This window comes from Amborella trichopoda, chromosome 6 (assembly GCF_054954075.1).
Source record: "Amborella trichopoda isolate Santa Cruz 75 chromosome 6, AtrichopodaSantaCruz75HAP2 v2.0, whole genome shotgun sequence".
Classification (NCBI taxonomy): Eukaryota; Viridiplantae; Streptophyta; class Magnoliopsida; order Amborellales; family Amborellaceae; genus Amborella; species Amborella trichopoda.
The window spans coordinates 42,994,801-43,013,027 of NC_142341.1; the positions used below are offsets into that span (position 1 = coordinate 42,994,801).

The following is an 18,227-nucleotide window of genomic DNA, read 5'->3' on the forward strand; positions in this document are numbered from 1 at the left end:
GATATTAATATATAAACTCTCGCCTCATTCTCCTGTAGATGTAGATCACGATTTGTGGATTGAAGGTTGCTGGATTTTTCATTACATGTTTTTGCTTTGATATTGTGTAATTTTTATTACTTATTTATATTGATATAAATACACAATAGCTGTGAATGTTATCAACCCTTGTTGATTTTTCACCAATCGATCCCAACAAATGGTATCAGAGCCTAGGGTTTGTTCTTCATTGTGTTTGTGAAAAAAGGTTTTTTACTATTGTTATTTGTTGTATTTTTTCTGAAAAAGGAAAGGACAATGGAATTTGAAAAATTAAATCAAAGTAATTGGCCAATATGGAAAATAATGATAGAAGATTATCTTGTTCGAAAATAATTGGATCAGCCACTTCAAGGTAAAGATGTCATGTCTGTTGGAATGAAAGATTAGGAATGAGAAGTTCTTGATCGAAAATGTTTGGCAACTATTAGATCATGTATTTCACCATCAATTTTAGTTGATGTTTGTCAAATATAAAACATCTATAGAGCTTTGGCAATCTTTAAAGCAATCTTTTGAGCAACCCTTTAGATCAAATAAAATGCATGCGACGAAAAAATTATTTCTTTTGAAAATGAAAGAAGGTGCTACAATTAGATCGCATGTGAATGAATTTAATTCAATTTCTGCACAATTGAGATATTTGAAAGTGAATTTGGATGAAGAAGTTTTATGTTTTCTTTTGTTGAATTCTTTGCTTGCTAGTTGGGATATCTTGGTTACTACTGTGAGTAATACAATGGGTAATAAGTTTAATTTAAAAAATGTTGTAGCTACATTGTTAAATGAAGAAACTAGAAATGCATCTACACGCTTGCTGAATCAAATCAAACATTGACAGCAAGAGATAGATGAAGAATACAATATAGAGACCAACCATATAGATTTAATAGCAGTAAATCTCATAGTCGAGGCAGGTCCAAGTCACAGGGCAAGAAGGTTACTTGCTAGTATTGCAAGAAACCTGGCCACACAAGTAAAGATTATTATACTTTGAAGAATAAGCAAAAGGTCAAGAGCAAGGATAGCCATGCCGAAGCAAGTACAGTTTCAAATGGTAAAGATGTGGTTGCTTTGAGAATTGCATACACAACATGTCTATTACAGATACTTGGGTTTTAGATTATGGTGCTTCATTTCATATTTGCTCAGAAATGTCATATTTTTCATCCTACACAGATGTGGAAGGTAGCTTGGTTTATCTTCATGATGATCGAGCTTGTAAAATCTTAGACATTAGAAATATTGTTATCAAGCAATCAGATGAAAAGAAGTAAACATTGATGAATGTGAGGCATATTCCTGAGTTGGAAAAAAATCTCATTTCAGCCGGGCAGTTAGATGACTCTGGTTTCATAATGACTTTTGTTAATGGGTCATGAAAGATTTCAAGAGGTTGTATGACAATGTTGAAAGGAAAAACAGATGGGAGCATCTATACTCTTCATGGCAAAACTCAAATGAATGATGCTACAGAGAAGATCGTTGTTGCAGCTAGTAAGCGTGAGGATATGCAAATTTGGCATTGCCATTTGAGTTATCTTAGTGAGTATGGTATGAAGGTATTACAAACTCAAAATCTTATTCCTATTTCTAAACATTCATTTTTTGATTTTTGTGATCATTATGCCATAGGCAAGCAGTGTAGAGTTAGGTTTAAAAAAAATGAATATCATAGAAAAAATAAAGCATTAGAATTGATTTATTCTGATCTTTGTGGCCCTGTTAATGTTAAATATCTTGGTGGAGCTTCTTATTTTGTCACTTTTTTAGATGATTATTCTAAAAAGTGTTGGTTGTATCCAGTGACATTTTAAGGATCAAGTTTTTTAAGTTTTCAAGGTTTTCAAAGCCAAGTTTAAAAAAGAAACGAAGAGATTTATAAAATTCTTGCAAATTGATAATGATGATGAATATTACTCGAATGCTTTTTATACTTTTTGTAAAAAAAATGGCACTCGCAAAGTAAGGACTGTTCTTGGGATACCACAACAAAATGATGTCATTGAGATGATGAATAGGATGATCATTGAAAGATTAAAAAGCATGCTATCACAATATAATCTTGGTAAGCAATTTTGAGCTAAAGTTGTTAGTATAACTGTATATTTGATCAATAGGTCTTCCAATACACCCTTAAATGGTGAAATATCTGAAATTCTATGAAGAGGTAACAGTGTGTCATATGAACACGAGAATATTTAGGCGTGAAGCTTATGTTCAAGTGTCCAATGAAAGGAGAGCCAAGGTGGATGCCAATTCAAGAAGATGTGTTTTTTTTTAGTATGGTGGTGATGATATAGGTTATAGGATTTGGGATCTTATTACAAAGAAGACCATCAAAAGTCGGGATGTTCTCTTAATGAGAATGTAATGTTTGCTAGAAAGAAATAGGAAGAGCCAAAACAAGAAAGACTTGTTGTGGATATACAAGAACCAACTCACATTGTTTTACCTCGGCAAGTGCAAGAGAGTCAAGCTCAAGGTAGTTTTGACGGTAGCAATACTAGTTATGAGGATGACACTGAATTAGTTCAAAATGAAGAATGACTACCAATTACACCTGCGCTAGAATTGATAATATTCACGCGCCCTCACATGCCCACACAAAGGTATTCTCCTTCCTTATATTATGCTTTGTATACTGATAGTAGTGAACTTGAGTCTTTTCAAAAGGCTATTTGTTGCCCTAATGTTGAAAGGTGGTATAAGGCAATAGAGGAGGAGATTGATGCTTTGCATATAAAAAATACGTAAGAGTTGGTGGAACTTCCACATAGGAAGAAAGCATTGAAGAATAGATGGGTATATGCTATTAAGTGGGAGGCAAATGTTCTTATGCAATATAAGGCCAGATTTGAGGTGAAAGGTTATGGGCAAAAACCAGGTGTTGTATTAATGAAATTTTTGCTTTTGTTGTTAAGCATAGCTTTATTAAATTTATTTTATCTTTGGTTGCTAACTTGAATTTGGAGTTAGAACAATTTGATATCAAAACTGACTTTTGCATGGTGATCTTGATGAAGAAATTTATATGTATCGACTTGAAGGTTTTGAGAACAAAATCAATCTTAACTTGGTTTGCAAGTTAAAAAAGGGTTTGTATAGTTTGAAACAAGCATCTAAGCAATGGTATAAAAAATTTGACAGTTTTATATTGGGTGAAGGTTATTCTAGATGTGATTTTAATCATTGTGTGTACTTCAAGGGTCCAACATATGATTTTTCTTACTGTTTTGTTGCTCTATGTTGATGATATGCTTCTTGCTAGCAACGATCTTAGTGAAATCAATACTTTAAAGCTTGATATGTCCAAGTATTTTACCACCAAGGATCTTGAACCAGCCAATAAGATTTTGGGCATGCACATCCATAGAAACAGAAAGCAAGGTAAGCTTGGGTTACGTCAATCTGAATATATTTCTAAAGTTCTTGAGCGCTTCAATATGATTGACTGTAAACCTGTTTCTATGTCATTAGCTGCACATTTTAAGGTGTCTAAAAGGGAATTTCCAATGAATTAGGTAGATAGAAGTAAGATGAAGAATATTCCATATACTTATGTAGTGGGTAGTTTGATGTATGCAATGGTTTGTACTAGACTTGACATTTCCCATACAGTAGAAGTTGTTTCCAGATTTATGTCTAATCCAGATTAGGAACATTGGCAAGCAGTTAAGTGGATTCTTTGGTATTTGAAGGGGACACGAAATGTATGCTTGTATTTGGAAAAATCATTATTAGAAGTTATTGGTTATATAGATGCAGATTATGCAGGATGTTATGACACTAGAAGGTCTACCACTTGATACATTTTCAATGTTGGTGGTGGTGCAGTCAGCAGGATGTCAAGGTTGTAGGATATTGTTGTCTTGTTATCAACTGAAATTGAGTATGTGACATTGACTGAGGCAACGAAGGAAATGATTTGGTTGGGAAGGTTACTTAGCCAGTTTGGGGTAAAACATGATAAATATATTGTGCATTATGATAACCAGAGTGCTATTCATCTAGATAATAATGCAGCTTATCACTCCAAGACAAAGCATATAGAGGTTAGATATCATTTTATTTGATTGGCTCTCGAGCATAGAGATTTGCAGGTGGACAAGATTCACACTGAGAAGAACCTTGATGATATGTTGACAAAAGTTGTCTCAACTTAATAGAATATGATGTGTATAAGACTTTTGGGGTTGGAGGAGACAAAACCTCTGTTATATGGAGAGTGATGCATTGATGATTATTTCAGAGACTTTGTGATTTGTCTTCAAGTGGAAGATTGTTACATATGTAAAACAAATCACACATGTGGAAGGTTTATTTGACTTTTCTCTCTTTTATTTTTGGTCATTGGATTGCATTTAATCCAATGGTTGTGGTGTTGTATGAACTTTACTCTTTTAAAGGGATTAAAACCCTTTTGTTTAGAGAGCGAAAGAGTGAGAAAAAGATAGAGAAATTGGGTTGCAATTGAGTTTTCTCTTGAGGGCTTAGTATGCTCTGTTTTAGAGAGAGAACGTGAGCAAAAAGCTTGAACTCCATTATGGGTTTGATGCGTGCATTGTTTTAGTGAAATAAGATGTTAAAGAGAACTCATGTTTTGATGTTCTTGGTGCTTTGTCTTTTGGCTCTGTATAGAATAAGAAATGACTGCTAGAAATTGATATTTTGAACTCGATTTCACATTGTAATCTTCACAAATCCGAAAGTAAAGTCTTGCGTCATTCTCCTGTGAATGTAGGTCACGATTTGTGACCGAACCACGTTAAATCTTTGTGCTCTGTGGATTGAATGTTACTGGATTTTTTATTCCATGTTAAGCTTTGATATTGTGTAGTTTTCATTAATTGTTTATATTGATATGAATGTACATTAACTGTGAATGTTATAAGCCCTTGTTGATTTTTCACCAATCGATCCCAACAGTAAATGCTCGTTAATTCTCTTGTTACATACGTAGAGCAGGTGAAAATTCACGTGGACTTGGAGGTTTTGTGTTTGGTTGTTGGGAAATTTACGTACATACTGATTTTTAAACCGTTGTAACAAAAAGACCCCAAAATAGGTTGTTATTATGGTCCCTTGAATTTTTTGTCAATTTTTAACAAATTTTGCCCCGGTCCAATATCTTAGTCATCAGACCGCTTGGTAATATCAACTGCCCAAAATATATAGTATTTCTGATGGTCCTCACTCCCCCATTTATTTAATTTTTTTCCAATTTTGCTTCTTGTCCAAGGTTTTAGACATCGGAGCGCATATTAAATTTATTTTTATATTCATAGTTAGGTTCGATGTTAAAACCATCCAACCGCAACCGCCCTACACTTTTAATTGGTGAAATATTCATTGGTTTAAGGGAGCTATGTTACTAAGTACTAATAGATGTACAACATTAATTGAACTATCTTACTTGCACTTATGCATGTACATCAATGAGACATATACCAAGTTAGTGAAAAGGCGGTATGATATTTCTAACATCAGACCACCCTAAAAAATTGGCATTCCATGCTTTTGAGATTGTACTACCTATATCATAAAATAAAATAAAATAAAAATTAATGTGCCTGATGTTTAAAACTGACAAATTATGATAACTATATCATAAAATCAAAAAAATAAATTTAATGTGCCCAATGTTTAAAACCTGACAAATTAAGAAAAAAATAAAAAACAATGGAGGACAAGGACCTCCACATAAATATTGGAATCTTTCTTTTTCTTAATTAATTATATATTACATTTAGCTTGTTGTTTGTACAAGTTGTCTCACCATAAATTGTGATCCACCATCCTTGGTAGCAATTATGTAGCGAGGTGTTTGTTAAGTTGTTCCACCATGAATTACGATCCACCAATTATGAGCCATTTTCAAATATTGGGTAGGGACCGCGCGTTGTCGATTTGAGCTGACGTGTCTATATGTTTATATAAAGCCGAAAAATTTTGTACTTTTGAAGGACTATACTGTCCATTTACTCCCTAAGGTAAAACCTAATTTAAAATTTTATTTAGGACCACTTCAAGCTATTGCCTAATCCCAATAAAAAACTCCTATATAATTAAAAAAAACAAAGTCTCAAGATTTTGAATACAAATTATCCAATTTTTTGAGAGTGAGCTCTAAGAGTTAGAAAACTCAAATTGTTTCAAGATTCTAAGTAAGTTTCAAATTTTCAAATTGAAAAAATCCTTTCAAGTAGGTTATGACCAGGAGTAGATGTACACTGCATTCCCTGGGGAGCATAGTAGCATAGTATACACGCTTATATATAAATTCGTATCACAAAAAATGATGTACCCTCTTCAGCTTAGAATTGGCGGACGATGCTAAGGACATTCTTTCTATGGTCCCCGGACGCATACGTAGAAATGCATCCCCCCCCCTTAATAATCTATTTTTTAAATGATTTTTTGCCCTGATTTTTAAGGAATACACAATTCGTAACGTGGAGACATTAATGCATAAAAAAATGGCAAAAACTAAAAATAATATTTTTAAAAGGAAATATGTGAGCTATTTATTTACCTTTTTTTTATAGGACCATCACTTACATCCATCTTTGGATGGATGGTTTATGCGTTAGGGGACACAAATGTAAAAATGTTTCCCTGATGTATATCTTACTTTTCCTTCTACTAAATCCCTAAATTAACCTGACTTTCCGTATTTTTAATTTTTATTTTTACTTGACCACGGCAATTCAGACCATTGCAGCAATCACCAATCCAACTAGCCAATCCGGTTTTCAAATGACATAATCTATTTTGACCACCGCTGGCATAGGTACACAAATACAATTACAGAATCATGTTATATAGTTCTTTTTTTTTTCTTTTTTTTTTTTTTGGTTCTTTTTTTTTTAAAAAAAAAAAAATGATGGGAATGGAGGGTGGGACGTTATGATGTCATGTACTTACTCCCCTACGCAAAAAGTGCTATATTATGAGAATTTATTAGGATCTTAAATACTTATGTCTACTTTAGAATTACTAAAAAAAATAGTGTTCTGAGAAACGAAATTATGGATTAAACTCCTAAACACTTGTATCAAACTTCTACCAATTGACTATTAGTCCCTCTTCTAATCTTAAAAGGCAAAATTTTCAGGCACTTTTTCTTTTTTTTGAGATTAGTAGCTAGACTAAAGAGGTCTGGACCACAAAATAAATAAATTCGGGGTTACTCAAGAGACCTCCAATCCTTAAAATAGGATTTTACAGAAAAGAGTGAATGGACAGTATGCTCTGGCTGGAGCATTTAATCTTTTGCAATGTGCGCTTTCGAAAATTGAGGCAACGGGGCGCTATTATTGAATGGAGGGGCGTGGTGCGTGATATGAGGGATGACGTAGGACCAGGTGCACAGTAGTGGGACCAACGCTGACTCATATCTGACGACACTATCGGACCAAGTGAGCCTTGTCAGCGACGTCGCTATCTTTTTTTTTTTTTTTTTTAGGATATGGTGCTCTTTGGATCCCGGGATACTGAGGCGTGTTTGATTTTTGGAAAGATCCGGTTTTGAAAATCACGTCTTTCATGGAACTGGATACCTTAAACTATTGTCCCCATGAAACTAAGGGTATCCTCTTTTTAGCTTTTAAATATAAGGCCAGTGGATATCGTGGTACCCACGTTACTATAAAACTCTCTCATTATCAAACAAGGAAGTGCTAAAGGATTGAAAGATGCGGCTTTTAAAGTCAAGACTTCTAAAAATCAAACATGCGATTTTAAAAAAAAATGAAAAGAAAAAAGAGTTATTACAGAATTCAAAATTCATATATCTACTTATTCTTCTTTTTCTTGCCCTTTTTTTTTTTTTCCGAAAAATTGTTTTATGCGAGCTCTACCGCATTTATATATATGCAGTCCAAAAAGTGTAAAGCATTCATCTTAAAGATGTACACAAGTAGGTGTTCCAACTAAAAAAAATGGAAACTAACAGTCCAAATGTTTTATTACTAGAATTGTTATTTTTAGTTTTTAAAATTTATTTATTTTTTTATATTCATGATCTTCATGTTGGAGATTACATGTCCTTAAAAATTAAGTTTTAAAATCCATCTAAAAAATAAAGTTATTAAAAAGCTCTCATTTCTACCTATGCGGGCTTGGCCACATAGAAACCTAAGTCATTTTTTTTCTTTAGTCTCTCACGTGCGCCCACCGGCACACCGACGCACATATAGGAAACAATGACAGGGAGACACGACCATGAGCGAACCTATTTGAAGTTAACTGTATTTGAAGAATCGATTCACCAACTTATACCTTGCAATGTCCAACGGCTTAGATTGTACCATCCGATGGTTGTCATTCTCCAAGTGTTTGGGGATGTCGGTTATTTTTTGTATTATTTTTTATGTGCCTTGGTCACTCGCCCCTCTGGCCAAAATTTCAAACCAGAAGAGCATATAAAAAAATAAAAAATGAAACAGTGGGCAACCGTCCAGATCTTGGAAATCGAATCTCGGCTGTTGAGCCTAAAATGGTCCATAGGCCAGTTGTCTCACAAACATATTTGCTATACTATGCCCGCATGCTTACCACATATCCTCTTAAGCGTGTCGAAAACCTCATCATCATCATAGTTTTTTTTCAATTAAGTAGGGTCGGCTAACCTAAAAAATATCCACTATGAACAAATTTTGAATAAAAAACCTTAAAATACTTTTTTGAAAACATTGAATATAGTCCAAAAAATCGATGAAGAACTCGAAAGATTGTCAGCCATCTGTTCTCGTTCATGTGAGATCTACCTTTTAGATGGGCTCCAAATCCTTTTTCTTTTGAAATTGTTTATCTGCTATTTTTAAGACCATCCTAAAAAATAACCCAAAAAATATCTACCAATACCGAAAACGTACGCAAATATATACAATGACATCATATAGGATAGTTTAATCTCTCTTTCTCTTCTAGATCCACACACGTACAAAAGCTAATGACCCTGTAACATACAAGGAAAAAATTTATATAACGGTGAGGCCCTAAACAAATAAATTAAGGCATACCTCAAAAATCTATTAGAAGAGGTTGTTTTGATGCTCAAAACTCCTTAAATTGATCATCTCTACTTTAGAATGTATGGAAATGAGAAAAAATGGATTTAAAGTCTTGGAAACAGTCCATCTTGTAATGTATTTTTGGACCTTCGATTTTTAAAGTTTTTCAACTGTTCATAGATCTGCTAGATCTACACCATTTTTTAAGCTTTAAATTTTATAATTACATATAAAAATGAAGCTTCAAGCCATTACAAATATTTCTAATATCGAAACAACATATTCCAACACTATTTAAAGGTGCCCCTTACTTTGATTGTTTGGGGCCTCAGCCTTAAATAAACCACACCAATATAAAGGTTGACATTATAATTATAATGGGTTGTAAAGGGTGGAATGTAAATTATGTAAACTAGAGCTGATAAAAGAATATCAACACAATGGCCTAGATTGAGTCATGGTCGACCTAGACAGCTAGTGTTGAGAAGTAAGGGTGTGGGTCGTTTAGTCTATTTTTTGGCAATTTTGATTTCTTGGTGTGTCTAGGTCCGGCCACATGCCCAAGTTTCGAGTTCCAACAAATTTATAAAACAAATTTTTAAAAATCAAACAGTGAGCCACGACATTGGCCATTAGATTAGCTCAAATTCAATATTCACCGATGGATATGTCAGAGGTATTTTGGTTTCTTTTTATATTATTTATTTATTTTCCTTGGTGCGCCAATTTAAGGCACACACACCCTTAAAATATCGAGTCCACAGTTGAAAACCAGAGAGTATGCATATTAGCGATCTGATCAGCATAGACTCATTTTCGATAGTTTGGCTTATAATGTTCTATCAGCTCAAGTTCAATATATGGAACAGGTAACATATAAGCCAACATATAAATTTACTAAGTGAAATTGAATTCGTTTAATTTTGTCACTTTAACAGTTATACTAGGAAATCCATTAGATGAATCATGAATTAAGTTGGTCAGTCACAAATAAATTGCAGAAAATGAAAGAATAAGAAAAACAATCAAACTATTCACCCATTTCCAGCTTATTTTTCAAATCAGGGGATAAGTTTTTGATGGAGTTCTTAAATGGATTCTATGTTTCGTTAGCCTTCTCTCAAGTACTCATAATGACTTTGAGATGACAATGTTTCTAAATATGTTGCATCCAGCTCTTTTTGTAAACCAAGAGATTGATCTCAGGAGACTGTCTTCATTCAGCCACTCTTACCAGGAATTCTTGTCCTCTTGTCACCAAGAAGTAGGATTTCAATTGAGAGCTTGCTTGTCTCCTAATTGGGAATGTACATCCATTTTTTCGACCAACTGGAAGCCCATGAATTATGTTGTTTTCTTGTTGTTACCCTTTCTTTATTTGGACTTTTCCATAATTAGAACAAAAGATTTCAAAATCTATACACAAGGCAGAAAATGTTTCTCATCTTTCTCAAATTTCCATGTATCTTAACCAGAATGTCGATATCAGTATCTAGATCTTTCCCTTTATCAGTTTTTCGCACAAATAATTAATTACAATGAAATATATTAGAATGAATTTACACAAACTTTGATTCTTGATTAAACCATAAAAGCCTTACACAAAAGGGAAATTGTAAAATCATGCGCTCCTAGTTCAGAACTTCAGAACGCAATGACTATGTCCCTCAATAAACTTCCATTGAGAAGGGTAGGGGGCATATTTATGATCAGAAGTCCATCCTTTGTCTCATAACTAAAATCCCCCTCTTTTCCATCCACTGTGCATAACCTTGGTTTAATGCTTGAATATGCTCCAAAGTGGCCACATCCTCGACCTTGAATCTTTATCTCACACCCACTAGTATCACTGGTAAACCCTATCTCCTGAATAGCACCTCCTGAATTATACATGTCAACTAGTCCAAGTGGTGCAAATTCAACTTTCCCATCATATGCCTGCGAAAAGCCAAGAATAGTTCCTTAGGATACTCTTAACAACCTCTGATAGACATTAGTGAATGTTGCATCAGGTGATATACATGATGGTGTCTGATAGAAAGAATGCTAAGCAGTACATATACTTTGTTAGTTGAAAATAATGCTACTCCTGATAAAAAATGCAATAACAGACGACAAATCAACAGAGACAGAACCATAATACATTAGAAGACAAGGAAATACTTCATTTAGATCAATAAATAGAATGCAACATTGCTAAATTGGAGTTAAAAAGTGGCTTACCCTGATAGGAGACACGGTGTAAATTTCGCATTGAAGAACTCCTAATGAAATATCAACATGCCCTGTCCTTGGAAGCCTGGATAAAGATGCTGGAAACACAAGAGCATAGTTACAAAAAATCCTTCAGTAACAAACAGGGTAGATGGGAAAGGATGCAGAAAAAGTTTTGAATGAAAATACCTGAATTGAAGGCATATACTGCACAATCTCCAGCCCAGTTTTCTCCTGCGACCTCTTCAAGGAACTCAACATTAATTGGACTCACGCGACTGGAGAGAAGCAAAGATGGCTTGGATTCCATTTGGATTTTCTCCTGGCATGGCCAGACCCCTGCTCCTTGGCAATTAAAAACTCCCAAAACCCCAGAGAACTTGTTCAAGTTCCAAATCTTCAGTAAACTGCATATGATCAAATTGCAAGATCATAAGTACAACAAAACAATGCATTAGTATTATCAAAGTATTACTCTGGTTTTGTGGCCTTCAAGAGATGTCTATTGAATGAAATACTAGAGGCAAATTATGGCAAACCTTTTCCCATCCATGACAGGGTCAGTAAATAAGCAGTCTCTAGTGGGTCTTCCAGCATATCTTGCTCGAAGCACTGATCCATCAGGGAGCACAAGCTTCTCAAGCACTTTGAAACCATGCTCACCAGGCTTGTCACTGTTCATTGAAAAAATTGTGGGAAATCAATTGAATGTATACTTTATATAAGCTAATATGATGCCTTTGAAGCATACCTAACATATACCCCACAGCCACCAATTGCTCTAGCTGCACCATGGAACTCAGCAGTCTCATGGTTACTCTGAAAAACAAATGTTACAGTGAGGCTCATATTGTGAAAACTAATCATGTTATAGTTGCATACAATAAAGTTTAGAAACTTACGTGGAACATGTCCCAATCAGGAACAACTATCTCCCCAAGAAGAATACTGTTAAATGCAACAGAAGCAATGTGTAGCGTTTGTAAAGTTGGATCTCTTGGCATGAAATCTTCTGAAGCTCTAGCCACAGCACTTGTCTTTGAACTATACAAGGAAATCCAGGTACTTTTAGTATTTACAACTAAATTTCGATGTTCGTATCGCTTTTTTTGAATGACGAAGAACAATATAAAGGATCTAACCCAAGCAAAAGCAAATGTAAGAAAATTGATAGGCACAGAAATTTTTGTGGTAGTTACTTGAATATGTAGTCTGAGTTGTGGCTCATGCAACATATAAGATTGTTATCTTTGAAGTTTCTTGCAATGGATGCTTCAAGGGCACGCTGGTATTTTTGCATTAGGGAAACACGGCCACCAAAGCCCGCTCCAAGAGTTTCTATGATGTTTTGCGCATCCACCTTTACTCCATCTACATCTCCACTTGCAAGATAACTATGAAGATCATTGTAGAAATCGAAGATTTTGTCGGGATCAATCGAACCAACTCCATATTTTTCAAGGCTATCAACAACTATATCTCTAAGGTTTCCAACATTTCCCTCAGACTGAACTGCATACTGTATTTTGGGATTGTATTTCAGCATTGCTGGAGAGGTAGGGAGAACTCCTCCCCAGTATCCTGCTAAGGCATGCCATACATATACATACCTGTACAGGGACAAAATAAGAGAAAATTTTGATGAATATGGTCAGCAAAAAGCTCAAATCAAAGTCCAAACTTTCAAGAGAGAAAAATCTTACTTCAAACCATAAGACTCCTTTATGCTATGGATGAAATCATGCAGACCACTGCCAGCACTATCTGAACTGGAATTCTTGAACTTCTCATTTTCCTTGATGTCAACTAATCTTGTAGCAAACCTAAGTAACCGAAAAGTGGGAGAGAGCACAGTAAGTTCTCTTTATAATGCGACGATTTAGCAATTAAAAAGCATCAAAAGCCAGCATTTTAAATAAGATGAGATTGAAAGTGTTTGAATTATGGGGGAATATTATTTTACATAAAAGCTTTGCAAAGTTTGAGTTGATGTCGATGATAGTAATAAGCTCAATTTCAAATAGGGAATGGGTTATGTGATAACTCACTGTGTCCCTTCAATTAATGGTTCTCCTTCTTTCTTGAACTCGTTAATTGTATCTTGCCATCCATCATCAATTATGAGGAACCTCGCCGGAGCTCCTGCATCAGATAAACTGCAACAAAAGAAATTAAACTCAGTCTTGGAGTTGAGGACCTCAGTTATGATCTTGGAGACAGGGAGATGTTGAATTGGTGCGGAAAAACTAACTAACATTCATAGAATCGTAAAAAAATAAAAATTGTTGCATTCTGCTGTATATTAAGAGTACCATTATATGTGTAATAATTGATAAAGAGTTAATTTGAGATAACACTGCTTTGGAAGGGACCAAGAAAAAAATGCAGTGTGCTTTGTATAGTTTTGAAACTCTAAATTGTACTTTATTTAATTACCTATAAATCAGCAAGTTAGTACCTCTTTAGGCCCTCTCTAATCCTAGCTGGATTGACATCAGTATAAAAGGCATCCCATGTGCACCAACCAAAGTAATCTAAGTTTGCTGGCATCTGTAACAGTAAGATCGACAAGGAGAATAAACACATAACACAATTGTATCGAGTACCGCCAACACGATTACTCTAATTTAATATTTCTCCTTAGTATATGAAGTGACAGCTTGCAAATTAATGCTAACCTTTTTGCTATCACGGTGACAAAATGTTCCCTTGTGCTTTGCCAAAATCCTACATATAATGTCAAGAACAAAAACAGTTAGGGCATTCACAATAAGTTAATTAACAGGAGGAAAAAAAAACAAAAAGCTATTTGATCTGTTATCTTGTGCCTTGATTTTCAATGTCAACTCACTTTATAGATTCCTTCATGAGCTCAAATGGGTTATCACCCGAGTTGATGAAAACTGCTTCTAAAGCCTGTGAAGTCTTCACATTGGGATCACCTGTCACTCGTCAAAGTTAAGAAGAAGAACAGCTCATGAGAGAGAGAGAGAGAGAGAGAAAGAGACTAACCACTCTCAATGCAAAATTCTAGCTCATCTGAAGAATTGCCCTGCAAGCTGGTCCGGAACTGGCCATCAAGCACCGGCAAGAAAAGGATATAAAATATGTTTTCATCATGACTGTAAATATGATTGTCCCTGCTCTCTTCGTCAATCACTGCAGATTGTTCTCTCACTTCCAAGAGCAACAACTGGGTCTCGACCTGGATCTCACTTCCACTTTTCCCCATTCGAGGAATCATCCACCAGATCTTGCATCTAAACAGATACATCAACCTGAAGCCTCTGTTCAGACAAAAAACAGAGCCAACTAAAAATTATAAAAGAGAACTTCCAATTGTAGTTTTGCTCTAGCAAGTGAAACTAAACCAACTCAAGTATCTTTTTTTGCCAAGAATGAGAATGACTCATCAATCAGTGTTTAGATGGATTTAATCAAATCCAATACTAGTAACAATGCTAATGCCCTGCATTTGCAACATATAAGTACCCATCATTCTACATCTCATGAACAGAATTCAAGACCAAAGAAAGACCTGCCCTTTTTCAGAAATCACATTTGTAAGTATAACCCATCTATTAAACAACTTGGGACGATTTCTTTCAGGAAAGAGAATTCTAGTATTATCAAAGAAAATCATAAGCCAAAAAAGGAGCCACCATGTTCCATCCAAATTTTGTTAAAAAACCATGACAGATGATACAGGGATCAGACCAGAAAGTGAAAAACAGAGCAGTATTTGAAAATTTAAAGAACCCATATTTTAGAAAACAACCCAGCACTGACATAATTGGGAACAAATCATTAGCCCAGAAACAGAACCAGGATCACCAGAAAAGAAACCAAGACCAAACACTTGCCAACTGATCACACCTCTAGTCACTTTTACCCGTGAAACCATGACACCGTGGACGATACAGGAAACAGAGAGAGAAAGAGAGAATTACCGGAGAATGCCTAGCTTGAAGACATGGCGACTGTCTGGGGTGGTCGAGGAGGCCCCAAGGAAGGCGGACAATGATGCGGCAGGCGTTACAACGATGTTGGGTGGCACACAGCTAAGCGCCGCTCTCCCATGAACGATCAGGCTGCCATCCTTGACGCATGGAGCTGCAGTGATCGTCATTCTCTCTCTCCCCCCAACCTCTGTAACAAAAAAAACTCTCAAAGATAATGAACGTGGGAATGAAGAGAGAGAAGAGTGAGGGGAGATATATAAAGGACAAAAGAGGCTTCGAAGATTTGCAGTAGCTACAATTGGACGTTTTGTGTTTGGTGCGTGGATGGCTCCAACCTCGACCCTGAGATTTCCCCCAAGGCCATTTTGTAACTGCCAACTGATTTCTCCAGGATTAGGACTATGCCTCCCATTTCTCTATGAATTACCATTATGCTCCTCAACAGTGTTCACATGCAAGTGCGATCATTAATTATGCTCCTCCACAGTGTTCATATGCAAGGGTGATCATTAACCGGAGAGCATATGAGTATGGTCGTCTAACAAAGAAGAGCACTATTGCATCATCCATTCATTTCCTTGTGCAGGCAAGGGCGAATTATAGTACCCTGTTCCAATCTGGGACATAATCGGAGATAGGGTTAATTTTTCTATTTTTAAAAGAGGACTTCATAGGGTGCCCAACAAATAAAAGATCTATTTTTGACATGAAATGGATATATCCGTATATCATTAACTCATATTTATGAGATAATAAAATGTGAAAAAACTTGTACCTTGGTTTGCGTAGGAATGGATATATTGGCTCGCGTAAGAATGGATGAAGAAAGCCCAAAGGGGTTATTCATGTTCAAGCGAGTTTCAATAATACCATTGTGACTGTTACATATGTACAATGGCAAGTAGTTTCTTGGTGTTCTGTCGATTTAAAACAATGTTACCTAGTTCCAACCGGATCCCCTTTTCTTTGGGTGTTTTTTTTTTTTTTTTTTGAGAGAAAGTAAAAGAAATTAGTGGGAAGCGGTTGAGTCTGGGGGTTCTTTAGAGCCCGACTTCTCATGCATCGGTTTCGACCTAGTTCCAAGTGAGCTCGCCGATTATTTAATGGATAAGGTTTATATAAGGTGCCTACTTTTATGCTGCACAAGTACGGTGCACCTCAAATTTTTTCTAGAAGATGTACTTCTGGTATCAAAAACCTTACGATGGCTTGAAAATTCATATTCAATACTACTTATGAAATTTAAAAATTTAAAAACAAAATTGAGTAGGTCTATAAACACTAAAAAAACCTTGAAAATAAACGGTCCAAATAACTTATTATAAGATACACTATTTCTAGGAATTGAAATTTTTTTTTTTTTTTTTTTTCTTTATGTCCATACATTTTGAAGTTGTGATGATCAATTTGAAGGTTTTTCAACTTCATAGCATTCTTTTTTACTAGATTTTTGAAGTGCACCTTACATCCACAATACAAAGTTGCCCTGACATAAACTTTTTCCTTTTAAAATACTACCATCAGCCATCCATTTGTTGGTGGAATGGTTTACATCAATTGCCCAATTATCAACAACGAGACGCTATGGTTGTTTAAATAGTCAGCAGTTGACATCTAACAAATGCTACGTATCAAGTTCAATTCCTACCATTAAATTAAAAAAAAAAAAAAAGGAAAAAAGGAAGAGGTGTATCTATTATGAAGAGTCATGCTTGCTTGTGCCTCAAAATCTATACAACACAAACGCACCATTATGTTGGTGGGGGTATTTCTGTAAATTGGTTAAGACATTTTGGACAATTGGCAAATATTTTTGGGCAATTATTACTCTGGGCGTCGTTATTCCGAGGGGAGCGAGAGATCCAACGGAGGTTGACGTGGAGGGAGCAGGTACATGATAGTATGTGCGGGCCCACTCTGATTCATATCCGACGCAGCATCCGACATTGACGTCTGAATTACAGCACGCTCTTCGCTGTTGGGCCTGGCCGCGTGCAAACCGTAGACCACGTGGCTGATGTCGGCATGCCACGTAAGAATGCCGACATTCGTTATTGTGGGGCGCGATCACGCTTGGGACTGAGTCAGCAGCCATTGACGACGGTTATCTCTCCACTAGTTTTCATTTTCAAAAGTACAAAGTTTCTATTTTCAAAAGTACAAAGTTTCTATGAGTCCATGTAGGTACGAGTCACCTCTTAAAAATCTATTTTTTAGATGGATTTTTTGACTTAATTTTTAAGAACATGTAATCACTACCATGGAGATCATGAATGTAAAAAATAAATCAAATTTTAAAATTAAAATAATAGTTCTATTAAGAGAATATTTGGATAATTAGTTTCAATTGTTTTTAGATGGACCACCAATTTACATCTATCTTTAAAATGGATGCTTTATACCTTGGGATGTGCATGTTGTGGAAATGCTATCTAGCATGTATCAAACAATTTTCTTTTTCAAAGTGAATATGACATTTGCTAATCTTTGATTTTGAAAAATAGCTATTTTTTTTCTTTTGTATTGACGAATTTATGATATGAAGTTGCGTGCGGAGGGAGCAATTTAATTAACTCTAGTATATCTTAAATTCCAGATATTTAAACTGTTAAAAATTACACAAAGAGACTATTTACTTTTAATACAATGATGTCACAATCATTCTTGTTCTCCAGATTTTAACTTAGGTAGTTGTGAGTGTGTTATTGAGTAGACTCAAAGTTTAAAAAAAATTATAAAGCTTTGTGACATACCTCAAACCATATAATTTGATGTCTAATGGCTTGTAGCAAATCTGACCTCCTTGTTAGGAAGATAAGTGGTTTTATTGGATATAACACCTTAAACAATCCAACTCGAACATTTTTTTTTTACATTCATACTTTTTTTTTTTTTTTCAAATTGGCTTTATTTTGGATCTTCAAAGTCTAAAATTAAGTTAAAGGTTTCGGATAATAACTTTAGACTTTCAATATCCGGATTATGTCAATAGAAA

The 18,227-nt window shown here is 35.1% G+C and overlaps 1 protein-coding gene across 1 annotated transcript; it reads right to left on the reverse strand.

The window, feature by feature from the left end:
- Positions 1-10,569: 10,569 nt before the first annotated feature.
- On the reverse strand, positions 10,570-15,584 carry LOC18438704 (putative galactinol--sucrose galactosyltransferase 2). Its single transcript, XM_006848889.4, has 14 exons — positions 15,221-15,584; positions 14,283-14,557; positions 14,122-14,212; positions 13,949-13,997; positions 13,729-13,820; positions 13,319-13,426; positions 12,974-13,093; positions 12,470-12,880; positions 12,173-12,314; positions 12,022-12,089; positions 11,810-11,944; positions 11,460-11,677; positions 11,280-11,368; positions 10,570-10,994 (listed from the first exon to the last, which is right to left on the reverse strand). Exons 1-14 carry the CDS (start codon positions 15,397-15,399, stop codon positions 10,701-10,703), a joined length of 2,271 nt encoding a protein of 756 aa, XP_006848952.1. The 5' UTR covers positions 15,400-15,584; the 3' UTR covers positions 10,570-10,700.
- Between the last annotated feature and the right edge of the window lie 2,643 nt (positions 15,585-18,227).

Bases quoted from the DNA above. Each gene is read 5' to 3' on its own strand.
- LOC18438704 (XM_006848889.4), bottom strand. From the start codon at position 15,399: ATGACGATCACTGCAGCTCCATGCGTCAAGGATGGCAGCCTGATCGTT. The intron at 13,427-13,728 runs GTACTAACTTGC...CTTTTGTTGCAG, and splicing joins ATTAGAGAGGGCCTAAAGAG to TTTATCTGATGCAGGAGCTC. The intron at 12,881-12,973 runs GTAAGATTTTTC...GTCCCTGTACAG, and splicing joins AAGGAGTCTTATGGTTTGAA to GTATGTATATGTATGGCATG.